This window comes from Pantherophis guttatus, chromosome 5 (genome assembly GCF_059756535.1).
Source record: "Pantherophis guttatus breed Tessera chromosome 5, ASM5975653v1, whole genome shotgun sequence".
NCBI classification, from domain to species: domain Eukaryota; kingdom Metazoa; phylum Chordata; class Lepidosauria; order Squamata; family Colubridae; genus Pantherophis; species Pantherophis guttatus.
Genome location: NC_142067.1, coordinates 37,421,077 through 37,435,627, shown reverse-complemented (window position 1 = coordinate 37,435,627; position 14,551 = coordinate 37,421,077). Strand labels below are relative to the sequence as shown.

General features: G+C 36.1%; 1 protein-coding gene across 1 annotated transcript; it reads left to right on the top strand.

The window, feature by feature from the left end:
• The first annotated feature begins 32 nt into the window (after window positions 1-32).
• Window positions 33-11,899, top strand: CGGBP1 (CGG triplet repeat binding protein 1). Its single transcript, XM_034413487.3, has 2 exons — window positions 33-260; window positions 7,338-11,899. Exon 2 carries the CDS (start codon window positions 7,354-7,356, stop codon window positions 7,849-7,851), a length of 498 nt encoding a protein of 165 aa, XP_034269378.1. The 5' UTR covers window positions 33-260; window positions 7,338-7,353; the 3' UTR covers window positions 7,852-11,899.
• Window positions 11,900-14,551: the final 2,652 nt, after the last annotated feature.

Genomic DNA, 14,551 nt, shown 5'->3' with positions numbered 1-14,551 from the left:
CGCCCTCATTGGAAGAGGTGTTGCTAGGGGGCTACGTCCCGCCTTCCTCGACGAACCAAAGAGAGGAAACAACTCTATTCAGCCCTACCATCCGCCGTTCCCCACCCCCCCTCGTGCTTCTCCGTGTGCCTGTCTGTCTGGCAGGCGGCTCCGCCAAGTCTTTTCCACGCCATCGCGGAGTTTTTGGGAGGCAAGCACGGAGCAGATCGGAGGTTTGGTCTCGGTCAATGTGGGAGCCGAACTCCGCGCTGTCAGGATCGGTAAGGACGAGTCGGGGAGGGACGTTCCGTTGCATCAAGTGCAGCACTGTAACCCACCTCGTCTTCTCTCCCCCCCCCCCCGCATTCCCCCAGGCGGGGAAGAAATATGAGTCTAGGAGGTTGTGTGGAACGAGATTGATGGGAAGGAAGGAGACTCAGTCGGGGTTGGGAGAGAGAGGGGGGGGATTGGGAGGAATGTCAGAAAGGGTGAGGGGGGCTCAGAAAATTCAGGTGATGGAGGAAAAGCCATGGAGAGGAGGGCTCTCCTTTAAAAGGAGGGAGGGACGGCAGAGAGCCTGCTGGGGACACAGCTTGAAAGGTTGCATCTGATGAGAGGCACGTTTTCTGTGAATATAATGGGAATTTCTGAGCCAGCCAACTGTAGGCTGCCCAGGGTTAACGGAGACGTTGTCACTGAAGGGGTTGGGGGTTGGGGAGAGAAGCTTGCCACCTTGAAAGTATTTACACGGGAAAGGATTCATCTGGTTTTGGAGTAGCCGAGTTTTAAAGTCCCTTAAATGTATAGGAAAATACATTTAAGGATGTATTTAGGAAATACAGAGATGCATGTAAAATAGAGGAAAAATAGAGATGCAACTCTGAGACTGTTCCCAGTAGATAACAGTGTAGGACAGAATATATATATATATTCTGAGTGTGTATATATACACACTCTGGCAAGTAATCCCAATGTCTTTAATTTTACTTATGCCCTAGGGCTGCATCCCTGAATGCGCTTCCTAAGCATAAGAGCCATTCAAGAGAGCTAGCTGTACTTACTTCTGAGCAAATATGCTTGAGTATGTCTTCTGAGGCTGCAATACTGGATTTCAGATGATTAATAATTTGATTATCAGTCTTAATGTTACATAACAGAATAAAGAATAAGAGTTGGAAGGGACCTTGGAGGTTTTCTAGATCAACCCCCTGCTCAAGCAGGAAACCCTATGCCAGTGATGGCTAACCTTTTTGCCGTCGTGTGCCAAAAGCGGGGGCGGCGTGGGGGAGTGGCATGCGCGTGTGTCCACACCCATAATTCAATGCCCCCCCACTTTTGGCACAGGACGGCAAAAAGATTACCGGTGGGCCTGGTAGGCCCGTTTTTCACCGTCCCCAGGCTCCAGGGGCTTTCTTGGAACCTGGGGAGGGCAAAAACAGCCTTCCTCACCCCTGCTCAGAAGCTCTCCGAAGGCCGGAAACGGCCCATTTCCTGACTTCTGGTAGGCCCAGAAGGCCCGAAAATCAGCTGGAGCTGAGCTAGGGCGATGCTCGTGTGCCCGCAGATATGGCTCCACGTGCCACCTGTGGCAGGCGTGCCATAGGTTCGCCATCACGGCCCTACGCCATCTCAAACAAATGGTTGTTCAATCTCTTCTTTAAAATCTCAGGTGTTGGAGCATTCACAAACTTCTGGAGGCAAATTGTTGTACTGATTAATTGCTCTAATTGTCAGAAAATTTCTCCTTAGTTCTAGGTTGCTTCTCTCCTTGATTAGTTTCCATCCATTGCTTCTTGTCCTGCCTTCAGGTGCTTTGGAGAATAGGTTGAACACCTCTTCTTTGTGGCAGCCCTTTAGATACTGGAACACTGCTATAACATCACCCCTAGTCCTTTTCATTAAACTAGACATACCCAATTCCTGCAATTGTTCTTATGTTTTAGCTTTTAGCCCCCTAATCATCTTTACTGGTGTTCTCTGCACTCTTTCTAGAGTCTCAACTTTTATATTGTGACCAAAATTAGATGCCAATTGTTGATTTCACTAGATGCCACTATTTGTTTCTAGCCCCAGAATAATTTTGAGAAGTAATCTTTATTGTTACTCATATATTGCAAAATAAAAATAGGTATGAGTATATGATTTGATATTATCCCCCACTGTTCAGACAAGAAGCTTGTTTGAACAGTGTTATTGTCAAATATACAAAGTGAGAAGAACGGTTTCGTACTGATCCTACCTTTGCTGTGCTTGAGTGAATCATGTTGAGTAGTAAAGTTTATATGACTTCCATTTATGTTTGCTTAAGCCACAATTCACCTGCTTTGCAGGTATAGATCTTGATAAAGCTAGGAACTGTACAGAAGACTCAATTTTAATTCAAAAGAAAGCTAAATGAATCCTATCTGAGGGATAGCTCATTCTGGTGTGAGATCCATCAGTGCAATCATACACCAAGTTAAAATAGCCTTTTTATGCCTGGCAGGTGAAATAAATTTTACACATAATTGATCTTGTGCACATTGCAGCATAAAGATTGTGTACCATTCTAGAATATCATTCTTGAAAATGTAGAAAACAGATTTGTTACATTTTTGGAATAAGTGTTTGAGTGGCCTATCAAAGTATATACTGCAAAACCTAGAAGAAGTGTGACAAAATAAAGTTTGGTTTTTCACTTTAAAATTAAATTGCTTTAGGTAATTTGCATAATTCATATCCATGCATTTAATAAATTTTTCCCCTTTGTAACTTTAAAAAAACACAGATTTTGGAGAGACTCTGTCCTCCTAGTCCTTGGACACCGTTGGTTGGGTATCCCTGATCTTCCTGATTTTTAACTGACAACAAAATGTACCCTCCGGGTGAATGACCATTTAAAAAACCTATCCTAAATCATCAGAGAACCTTATACTTTCCACAGATCAAGTAACTTCTTTACCATGGTTTGTTTTTTTTAATGGTTTGGTTTTTGTGTTATTTTGCTACGAAATCTTGATTTATCAAGTCAACAAAGTTTAAAGTTTTTAATATTTTAATGTTTTTCTTTTAACATTTTTATGGGATTGTTTGCATTGTTTTATTCTTTGTTGTAAGCCACCCAGAGTCCCTTGGGAGTTGGGTGGCATAGAAATGCTACAAAATAAAAATAAATAAATAAATAAATAATAAATAAATAAATAAAAGCAGGCTTTAATTTGTAAGAGATTGTGTATTTGTGTTAAGTATATATTCCCCAAATATCAAGTAATTAACACATCAAATTTAGAAAATATGGTTTTCAAGCATCTACAAAGAGATAGGGAAGAGATAGGGAACGAAAATGGGAGTGCTAAAAGCATTTGACCTCAGTATTAAATCAGGGACAAGAATCACATTCTGGGCTGTGAGAAAAATGAACAATTAGATATCATATTTATCTATCTATCTATATATTTATCTATAGTTGATATTGCCACAGTGGTTGTATTCTAGAAAAAAATTCTTCAGAATTCAGGAAGTGATGAGACAGATACATAACCTTCAGGTGGTTTCAGTTGTTTCAAGTTTATGATCACAAATTTGATAATAAATACCAGAAATGATAAGAGCTTCTGCATAGTTAAATATTCTGAACTTTCTTAAATCACTTTATGTGTACTAAAATTTATTTTTTAATGCCTACACTAAACTATCTGAGCTATGAAGAATTTATCTTCTCCGATACCTGCCTAAAAGCTAGCCATAAAAAAGTTCATTAGGAAATTTAGATTATCTTTATATTTTGGGAAGTAAGTACTGCTATTGAGAAAGTAAAAATTAAAACACATATTCACTTTGGCCATGATTTTCTTTTCCTTCTTAATATTATAATATTATAGCAACCATACAAAATGACATTTGTTGGTAGTGTACGTCAGTTGGACATGCAGCTGCTAATGGATCAAGAATCCAAGTATAAGACATTAGAGATCACTACTACTACTGCTAGAAAGGCACATTGTTCCAACCTTCCTAATTCATCAGTTAACCTTTTTTTCCCCTTTCGTCAAGGTTTTCAACAAACAGAATTCTTTTATTGCATTTCCCAATGTAACATATCTTCTTTCATTTTCATAATATGACATAAAAATTTCATATTTTTTAAACTACTTTTTTTTCTGGGCCATTTTAAACCCAAATCATTAAATATTCTAATATGAAATTAACGGTTTAAAATACAGAGAGTTTATAAAATAAAATGTTGAAATATTCCATCAATTTTATAGGTAAGAAAATTTATTTTGTTAGAGTATCACTCCTATTATGTTCAGTGATGGTGATTCTGTGGAAAACATGCTAGGATTCTAGCTCATAAAAGTATTTAATTTTTTAAAAAATTGACAGCAACAATTATGTAATAAATCAGAAGCTAGTCTGACAATGTTTTAGCTGAGGTGAATTTCTAGTACTAATTTTCCAAAGGAAGAAGAGGAAGTTAGGTTTGCAAAGCAGTCAAAAGTGTCTGCTTAATATTTTACTATGAGGCTGAAATTTCATCTGACAGCTGAGTAGACTTAAGCTGATACTGTATGAAGACTCCTTTTTCAATACTTTGTCATGCTTTCATGTTTGTTCAGAATAGGTGTGCTCTTCCTCCAAAGTTTCTTCAGTGGGAGTCTTTTTGTCTTTTGTTTAATGCAAGAAATGTGATTTCTAAAACAACATACGCACAATTACAAAAAAAAACCCTTCTCAATAAATTCTGCAAAATTTAGGGACAAAAACAATAAGAAAAAGATCCCTATTCATCTTACTTTTCCTAGGCTGCATGTCTTTGCTAGAAGTCAGCAAACAATACAATAATAACCTCTCTGTTAGGATTTATTTGTACACTGGTTCTGAACAGAAATGTCTTTTGAGGATAAAGAACTGTGGAACATCTAAGCCATTTGTGCTTATATGATCTTTGAAAAAAACTTTTTCTTCCAAGAAAACCAAGAAATCCATGGGTATTTCTGACCAAATAGGAAAGGTGCCAATCAAGTAAAACTTTTGTGATTAAAATGGTTGATCTAGAAGCTGTTTAAAATAAAAAATAAAAATTAGTTTCACATAGTTGTGTACAAAATGCTGTTAAAACAAAACCAGGTAAGAAAAGTATTTTGAGTGGCAGTGCTATAAGTATTTTGATAGTATTCATATTATTCCATGAAATATTCAATCTCTGTATTCTTGCATTTCAAATAAGGGCTGAAATGAAATATTTTGGTTGTCCCTGATTTCAAAAGAGCCAATAGAGAATACAGCAAAGTAAATAATGTGTTGGGTCTTTAAATAAAGTGGAACTCATAGAATTTGCAAATTGAGGGAGAAGGCAATTATTTCACCAATTCCCCCTTCTGCTACCTGCAGAGTTGTAAAATTCCCATCTTCAACAGGAAAGCTTCACTAGAAAATAGTTTCCTCCATCAAGGAAGAATGGATCTGTCCATGCAAGGACAAAGCAATGTTTCCAAAATACCTTACTTTAGCACTCTCTTTGTTTTGCTGTGTGGTCTCCATATTTTTTAATATTCTGTTTGTTTCATCACAGGAAACCGTATCGATATGTATTGTCTGCACACTGGTTAAAGCATCAGTTACAACATACAGTCGTGAGAGAAAAAGTACACCTTCACTGAGTTCTATCAAGAGATAGTAAAAAAACATCTGGTCCTTAGCAGTTCTGAAAAGTAGGTAAATACAACGTCAGATGGACAGCAGTGCATGACTTATTGCACCTTGTCATTATTTACAAAAAAGAAAGCCAAAATGGAAAAGTACACCCTTATTGCTTCCCTTAGTCTGAAGAGACTAAGTAGCAGCCAAGTGCTGCTAATCAAGTGCCCTTGATCAATTGATCATCAGCAGATGTGATTACCTTTATAAAAGCCAATGTTTTAGAGTTTTCTGGTCTCCAGCATTGCAGTATGTGTTAATGTCAAAGAGTAAAGACATCAGCAATGATCTTAGAGAAGCAATTGTTGCTGCCTATCAAACTGTTATAAGGCCATTTCCAAACAATTTAAAGTCCATCATTCTATAGTGAGGAAGATTACTCACAAGTGGAAAGCATTCGAGACAGTTGCCAATCTTCCCAGGAGTGAACATCCCAGCAAATTCATTCCAAGGTCAGATTGTACAATGCTCAGAGAAAATGCTAAAAATCCAAGAGTTACATCTCAGACTTCACAGGCCTCAGTTAGCAGTACAATTAAAAACAGACTAAACGTTTAATTTCTTTGCAAGGGTTGCCAGAAGAAAGCCTCTTTTCTCTAAAAAGAACATGGCAGAATGGATTAAGTTTGCAAAGTTGCATGTGCAGTAATCACAAGACTTCTGGACTACTGTCCTTTAGACAGACAAGATCAAAGTGGAGGTGTTTGGCCATAATGTACAATGCCATATTTGGCAATAACCAAACATAACATATCAGCACAAAAGACAACCGTCAAACACAATGGTGGAGGGGTAATAATTTGAGCTTGTTTTGCAGCCACAGGACCTGGGCACCTTGCAGTCATTGAGTCGATCATGAACTCTTCTGTATACCAAAATATCCTAGAGTCAAATGTGAGGCCATCTGTCTGATAGCTAAAGCTTGGCCGACACTGTGTCATGCAACAAGACAGTGATCCCAAGCACACCAGCAAATCTGAATGGCTGAAAAAGAAAAGAATCAAGATGTTGCAATGGCCCAGTCAAAGTCCAGACCTCAACTCTATTGAAATGCTGTGGTGGGACCTCAAGAGAGCCATGCATAAACAAATGCCCACAAACTTCAACGAACTAAAGCAGAAGTCTTCAAACTTGGCCGCTTTAAGACTTGTGGACTTCAACTCCCAGAATTCTCCAGCCAGCATAGCATAGCATAGCTGGTTGGAGAATTCTGGGAGTTGAAGTCTACAAGTCTTAAAGCAGCCAAGTTTGAAGACCTCTGAACTAAAGCAATCTTGTAAAGAAGAATGGGCCAAAATTCCTCCACAACGATGTGAGAGACTGATAAAATCATACAGAAAATGATTACTTCAAGTTATGATTGCTAAAGGAGGGGTTCTGCAAGCTATTAAACCACAAGGTGTACTTAGTTTTTCACACATGGCTTCTCCATTTTGGCGTTGTTTTTGTAAAATAAATGATGACATGGTGTACATATGTCATGTGTTGTTGTTCATCTAAAGTTGTATTTACCTACTTTTAAGAGCTGCTAAGGCCAGAGGATTTTTAAGTATGATACATCAAACCATAGAGCTCAAAGAGGGTGGACTTACTTTTTCACATGCCTAGGACTAAATTCTATTGTACAAGTTGAACATCAATGCAAAATCACTCACTCGCTCTCTCTTTTTTTTTTCCAGTTTACTAAAGACAGCAATGGAACGATTTGATGTAAAGCCACCTCCTTCCCGGAGCCGTTCAAAGACTGCTTTATATGTGACCCCTCAGGATCGTGTGACTGAATTTGGCAGCGAACTGTATGAAGACGGGGGGAAACTCTATTGCAGTTTTTGCAATGTAGTCCTGAATCATGTCCGCAAATCTGCAATCAATGATCATCTCAAATCCAAGACACACACCAAACGTAAGGGAGAGTTCGAAGAGCAAAGTGTCAGAAAGAAACCACGGACCCTGACTGCCTCTCTGCAGTGCAACAGCGCAACCCAGACAGAGAAACCCAGTGTAGTCCAGGACTTTGTAAAAATGTTTCTGGAAGCTAGCATTCCTCTTGAGAAGGCTGATCACCCTGCTGTACGAGCATTTCTCTCTCGCCATGTGAAGAATGGGAACTCCATACCCAAGGCCGACCAGTTGAGGAAAATCTATTTGTCTGACGGGTTTACAAACCAGCTTATTAAATCTGAAGAACACTGAGAGGAAAGCCGCTTGGTTCTAGGTGTCAAGTGTTACAATTGCATAGCAGTGATGTGGTTTATTTTTATATTCATGCACCTGCAATAGGTTTTGTATTGTAAAATGACAATCTGTCTCGGAATGCAGTGGTGTACAACCAAGAGTTGATGGCTATAGAATAAGAGCTTAGCACTGCTGAACTTTTGGGGGAGGGGGGGCAGGAAGTGGCAAGTAGGTGCCATATTGCTTAGTTTGTAATCCCAGTCCTTAATACCGTAGAAAACTTCCTCCAATGAGTTTCTTTTACAGTATATTTGTAAGTGAACAAATTAGGTATGGTTACCCCCAAGTGTTTAATTTAGGGCTTTAGTACTAAAGGTGTCGTATATGTGTCTTATTTATTAGGCCCATGTTCTTTGTATAAATTTATCTTCAATTTAACTGTATTTAGAGTTTTTGCCGTATTCTTGAACTTTGATTTCCAGTGCCATTGTCACAGTTCTGCTGTGCAAACAGCTATTCAAAGCTTGCTTTTTTATTTGATTCTCTGTAATTCCATACAGCATAAAGTAATTCACTCTTTCAAAACCCACGTAAGTGCCAATGCACTTTACATCGAAGGCAAAGCATAGCACCTGCATTTAGATTTTTATTTTCATAGTCCTCCGTTTGGATATACCGGTAAATGGACTTCCTGAAAGCAAAAATGTATGAGGCACTTGGCAGGAGTAAAGAATGGTTTTGCAAGATTTTAATTATACTACAATTAATCAGAAGAAGTTGTATCTGAGAACAGTATTATATACTGTAAGCAGTTACTTATCAGTGGCAGGGGTTTGCAAATAATGCCTCTCTCAAATGTTATTTTCTGACATACTATTTCTATTTCTAAAAATTATGAAATAGAATTGTCCTGAATATTTTTAATCCATTTGAATACACTGTATGTTTGAACATTGCTTCAGTTTGGATCTGTGTAAATACCATGTCTGAAACAGATTTGCTGATACCTTTACTTAAATACATGTTTCCTTTTCTTGTTTGAAATTCTTTGCTGGGAGCATATGATTATTGATAATTTAACTCTTGATTAAAATGTTCTTCATGTGTTACTTAGCTGCAAAGTATAATTTTGCCCAAGTTAAGTATGGTTGATTTAAATAGTGCTTAAATCCTAATGATTTAGATTATTATATAACACCTGTTCTATTTTGTTTTTAAAAAGTTAATGTTCCTTAGATCATGCCCCAGTTAATTAACTCTTTACTTTCTAGTAAATTAGCAAAAGAATCAGAGCAGTTTCTTATGACTGGTATGCTTACAAGTACTAAAATGAAATGCGCACTCCATTCGAGTGAAGAAAAATACAATGGAACTTTTCACTATTGAGATCCGATTTGAATTAGATCATGCATTATTGTCTTAGCCTTGCATATTTATCTTTGAATTCAAATTGATAGACAGCAAGCTAGGCTGCTATACTGTTGCACATTTGAAATGTCCATCAAGTTCATAACAAAGCTTACAATTAATAAAGGTCTAAGCTCTGCTTGGTTTATTAAAGTCTGGTTCTTATACAAATTGTTCTCTGACTTTTTCCAAGGAACTGCTTGGCATATTAAAAATTGCGACTTTCATCTTTAATTGACAGATTTGTGTAGAAATATTAAGCAGGTCTTTTTTGTAAGAGTAAACCCCAGAATAACTCATTCTATGGGGGGGAGACATTAATAAGTCATAATTAAATTTTTATCCATTAATTTCAATAGTTTTGCTTGTAAGTATTATTAAGTCTAAATATTGCCTAAAGTTTCTTCTAATTTTGGAGGAGCTTCTAGCTTTCTTCACAAAAAAACATTTCCTTTTCTATGGTTGGTGTTTTTTTATTTCTTGTCAAGTTACTCTAAATTTTGCAAAAATGTAAAATTTTGTAAAATTATCCATCAAAGCTTGGGAAAAAATGAGATTGTTCTTCCTTAGCTGAACATTAGTAAGCTTTCATTTAATTACCTATACCTGGAGCATAATTTCTATAACAAAGTGCTAGCGCGTATAAGTCATACAATAGCATAAACAAGGCCTGCTAAATGTTATTTTTTGAATTCCTAGGACTACTTGTTGAGTTTTAAAATGTGCCCATAACTATATTTGCAGAAGTGCATTTCAATTTTATAAACAGGCCTGTCATTGTAAAATTTAGGATTAAATGAGTGCCTCTTCCTACAAACTAAGCTCACTATAATAAATTAAATTTAGGAAGATGTTATACTTTTTATCTAAAAAGAGTGCTATCTAAACAATATGTAGGATTTTGTTTTTCTTTTGCAGACTTAACTCTGTGATATTTACTTTTGTAGAGATTTTTCTTTGCTTATATAATGAGACTTATGTGTTAGTTTAAATAGGGGACTCTAATGCATTATCATCAATAGATGTGTATTTCTTGTCTGCCTCATTCATAAACCTGTTCTGTATGAAGATTGGTAACAGAGTAGAGGCCCTGTATGTAATGCAATGGAAAAATGCATGTTTTAAATTTCTTAAGATTATATCATTCTGCTACTTTGCTACTTCCATTTGCAATCTTGTACATTAACAAGGACGTACCAGCAGAAGCCTTTTGTGTTCGTATGTTTTCTTTTCACTGTTCCAGCTAACGTGCAGAACAGCAGTGCACGTATGTTCCCAGGTTTCTCAAATGGCTTACCACAAAATGATTTATAACTTACTCCATGGTAGGTTACATAAGTCTGAAAAGACTGCAGCCTAAGGAGGTGGGGGGGAGTAAAATTGTCTTTTAATCTGTATGCGTAGTAAAAATCATGGCAAGAGGCATTACACTTTTTTTAAAAAAATCACAATTTTACATGTGCAAAATTTTGTTGAAAATGAGATTCAGAGGAGTAAACAATCGAGACTTTACTTGAACCTGCTTTATTATTTTAATAAAATTTGTGCATATAGTGAACAAGGAAATCAGTAATGCTATCCAGCCAAGATAATACAATATTGTTAAACAGATTTACTGTATGGACAGAAAAGGCCAAGGCTTCAGTCTTCTGCTTCAGTACTTGAAAGTTAACCTGTGTTGAATTTTCTGTGAAATGTGCTTCCAAATAAATTGCATAAAATCAGGCTACATAAATGTAATTTTTAGGCATAAGGCTATATCTGGCAACTTGTTATTTATGGTGGTTCACTCTAGTATGTGTTCAAAACAAGCTTGTATTCGGATTTTCTTACAGCTGAAGTGGGTGCATATGTGCACATCTGTGGGAAAGACAAATGTTAGGGTTTTTGAAAATACATTATGAAGCAATTTCATAATCATAATGTTGGATATAAGCATGGCATTCAAAATATCCTGAGTGGGTGAATGAAGATGCTAATAATCATCTATTGAATATAGACTTAGCTTTACTCCCAGAAAATCAATAGGTCTTGGTCATTGCTTGCTTTTCACAGTAATTTCAATAGAATTTAAGTATAGCCAAAAAAGTACAAGTCTAATTAGAATTAAACTGCAATAAATTTAGATGAGCTTCCTTCCATGTGGAACTATTCTGAATTGATCTTCAAATATTTGATGCCTTTCTGATTATCTTTTAAAAAACTAATTTCTAATGCCAACTTTCAATCCTAATACTGGATTAAAAAAAGTTTTACCCAACCAGTCTAGTTTACTATAGAAAGTCTCTTCCTAGCTAAGGAATGTTCTTACAACAACATCCACCATTTTAACACATATTTTTGAGAGTTAAATCGATTAGCAACTATACCAAATTTTAACTACTAAATTCTTAACTTGTTTCTGTGTGTCTGGTAACATTTTTTTTCATTTGAACAAAATAAGGAACATAATTATAATGTAATAACTGCATTTAATTTATAGATGCACATTGTATGAATAATCTTGCTGCCCTTTTTTACTATTCCATCTTTGAATTTGCTGCTAGGGTGATTTTTGTTTGCTTTGTTTTTGGGTTTGCTCATGCATGTTGAGCATTCATTGTCTTTATGTTTTTAATGCTCTGTGTTAACTTTACAGAATAAAACATTTTAAAATAAAGACTGAAGCAATATGTTATATTTAGAAGCATCGAAGTACTAATGAATTTTTCTCTCTTTTATTGCTCTTTGTAGATTTGAATGGGTGTCAGTATAATTAATTGCTTTGCTTCGTTATATGAGGAAAAAGTTGGTTAAATTATTGAATATAATGATGCTATCCTGAATTGTATTTTAAAACTGCTCTTCCTTCAAAAATAGTTCAGGGAAATAATATATGGATTTTTCCATCCCAGTGCTCTACAAGTTTTATTTTTATAATATTAGACTGAGAGTTAGTGATTGGTCTGAGGCAGATTGGGAGCCTCAAAAAGAAGTACGGATGAACACAGATTTCCATACATTAAGTTCTTTTTTAAATTGTCTCTCTGAAGATGGTTAATTAGTAGCCACTTTTTCTTCTGCTTTGTTGTGTCTGTTTCTCCCAAGACTGCCCAGCCAAGTCCCTGCAATTTTCCTGGCAAGGTTTTTTAGAAGTAGTTTGCCACTGCCTCCTTCCTAGACCAAATGCTACAAGATTAAACAGAAGCAATATGTGTGGCCAATAATGACCCTTCCTCATGAAAGCAATACTATTTTGAGGATAGTGTCTTTTTTTTCTGCCAAGAAGCTTCTGGTGGTCTTCATGCAGAGCCAAAGGAAAGTACCTGGTTTCCTTTGAACTTGAAAACAGGTGGTTCTCCTCTGAACACAATGATATCTGAGATTATTCATGAAATAAGAGATAATTTGCACATTTCTGTAATTACTCCACATTGTAAAAATTAGCAGGAATAGCAACTTGGTTTTTGGATACTTTTCACATGTTCAAAAAATCAATAAATATCAGATTCCTTGAGACTAAATTCTTTCAGATCACCATCTAGCATCAAGATGTAATTTTTAGCCTAGGAATTTAAATAAAAAGCACAGAAAATTGTAAAACTGCATTTTACACTTTGCATTCCTCCACTGAAAAAATATTTTTTTAAAATGAATGAAATTATAACTAATTGCCTATAGATGGCACTGTTTTGCAAATAATGTCTATTTTAAGTGCTTTTTTTAAAAATTGATCTGGTGACTTCCTTTTTCCAGTATGAAATTATTTGAAAGGCCACATTTTGCAAAGAGTTTCAAAACTTACCTCTTATAGTATTACACCATTAGCATAAAAAGGGTATGTGCCCATAGCTCATCCTAGAATCTCAGGTGGATTTTTTTTTCTTCCTGCACATTATCCCCACATGATAAGGATCCTAGAAACATTTTCCATTTGTTTTAAAGTAATATTTGTTTTACTGACAATAGTTTATATAGCTTGTCAGTTCCCTTGAGAGGACTAATGTCGCAGGACTTTATAATTAATAACCACATCTTGAATTGCAATTGGAGACCGACTGGCAACCAATGCAGGTTGTGTAGCTGCAGCAGTTTCTTAACTCTTTTTTTAAAAAATGCAAATAAAATTTTGGTCCTTTGCGTTCATCCATGTTCAAACCCTGTATTCTTTTCTGTCATTTCTATAGTTTCTAACCTCATCATTTTACTCTCAATATACAGATAAACTTTAACCATTTGCTCTTCCTGGAGAAAAGTTTTAGTAATAGACAGGAATAAAAGAATATCTGTAATAAAAAATTACTCTTGTATGTAATTGGCAACATACATAAAAACGCCAAAGGAGAGCATCTATTCTTTCAATTTTGGAATAGTTTTTTTTTTCCCTTATAGTTGCCTTTTCACTTTCCTCCTTTGAAACTTTTAGGCAAGACATCTCAACAGCTTCGTATTTAAGTATATATCTAGAGTTATTGATGGTAAAAGCCATTTTCCATAGCTTATTTGTATCCTCATAATGCCATGCAGACAGATTTTATTTGTAATAATAGAATCTTGGGATTGAAAAGTTGGAAGAGAATCATCTATGCCAACCTGCTGCAATGTACAGTAAAATCCCTTAAACTATCCATGAGCAAATGTTTTCCAGTTTCTTCTTAAAAATCTACAAAGATGAAGGGCTCATAACTTTCATTTTGGTGATATTAAATCAAATTAGAGTTGAGATTTTTATTGGAAGAAGGTGGTACCATCTAGAGAAAAAAAATATTTAGAAGACAGAAGGCTTTTTTTTTTTTTTTTGTCATTAGCCCTTTTAACTGAGGGCCTTCCATGTGGAAATTCTGACGCAGTGAATCAATGAAATGACTAATAGTGCAGTGGAGGCTTGCAATTACAAATTGTTTTAATTGATTCCTGTACAAGTGACATATTCATGGGCACGGAACTATACAATATACTACTGCCTTGTGCTTGGTGTGTTTATGTCCCCATTTGATGAATTTCTGACTGTACTGTATAGTTGCTAGCAACAGGTTGATATAATTAAGGTAAAAGAGCCTGAATGCAGAATTACCAACATGCCAGCATTAGTAGCTTGAAAGACAATGGAGGTCTACTATCGTGACAAAACAACAGCTGTTATTTTATTTTTGATGTGTGTTTAAGCATGGAACAGCCAAGGTAGAATTATATATCCTGTTAATGGCCAGGAAGAAAGCACTGATTGCTGATCACACTGAATTCAGGTAGAGTTCAGAGAGGGTAAGCAACAGCTGGCTGACAGTTCGTTCTGAGTGCTAGATTTGGAAACGTCTAAACATGCCCTCATTAA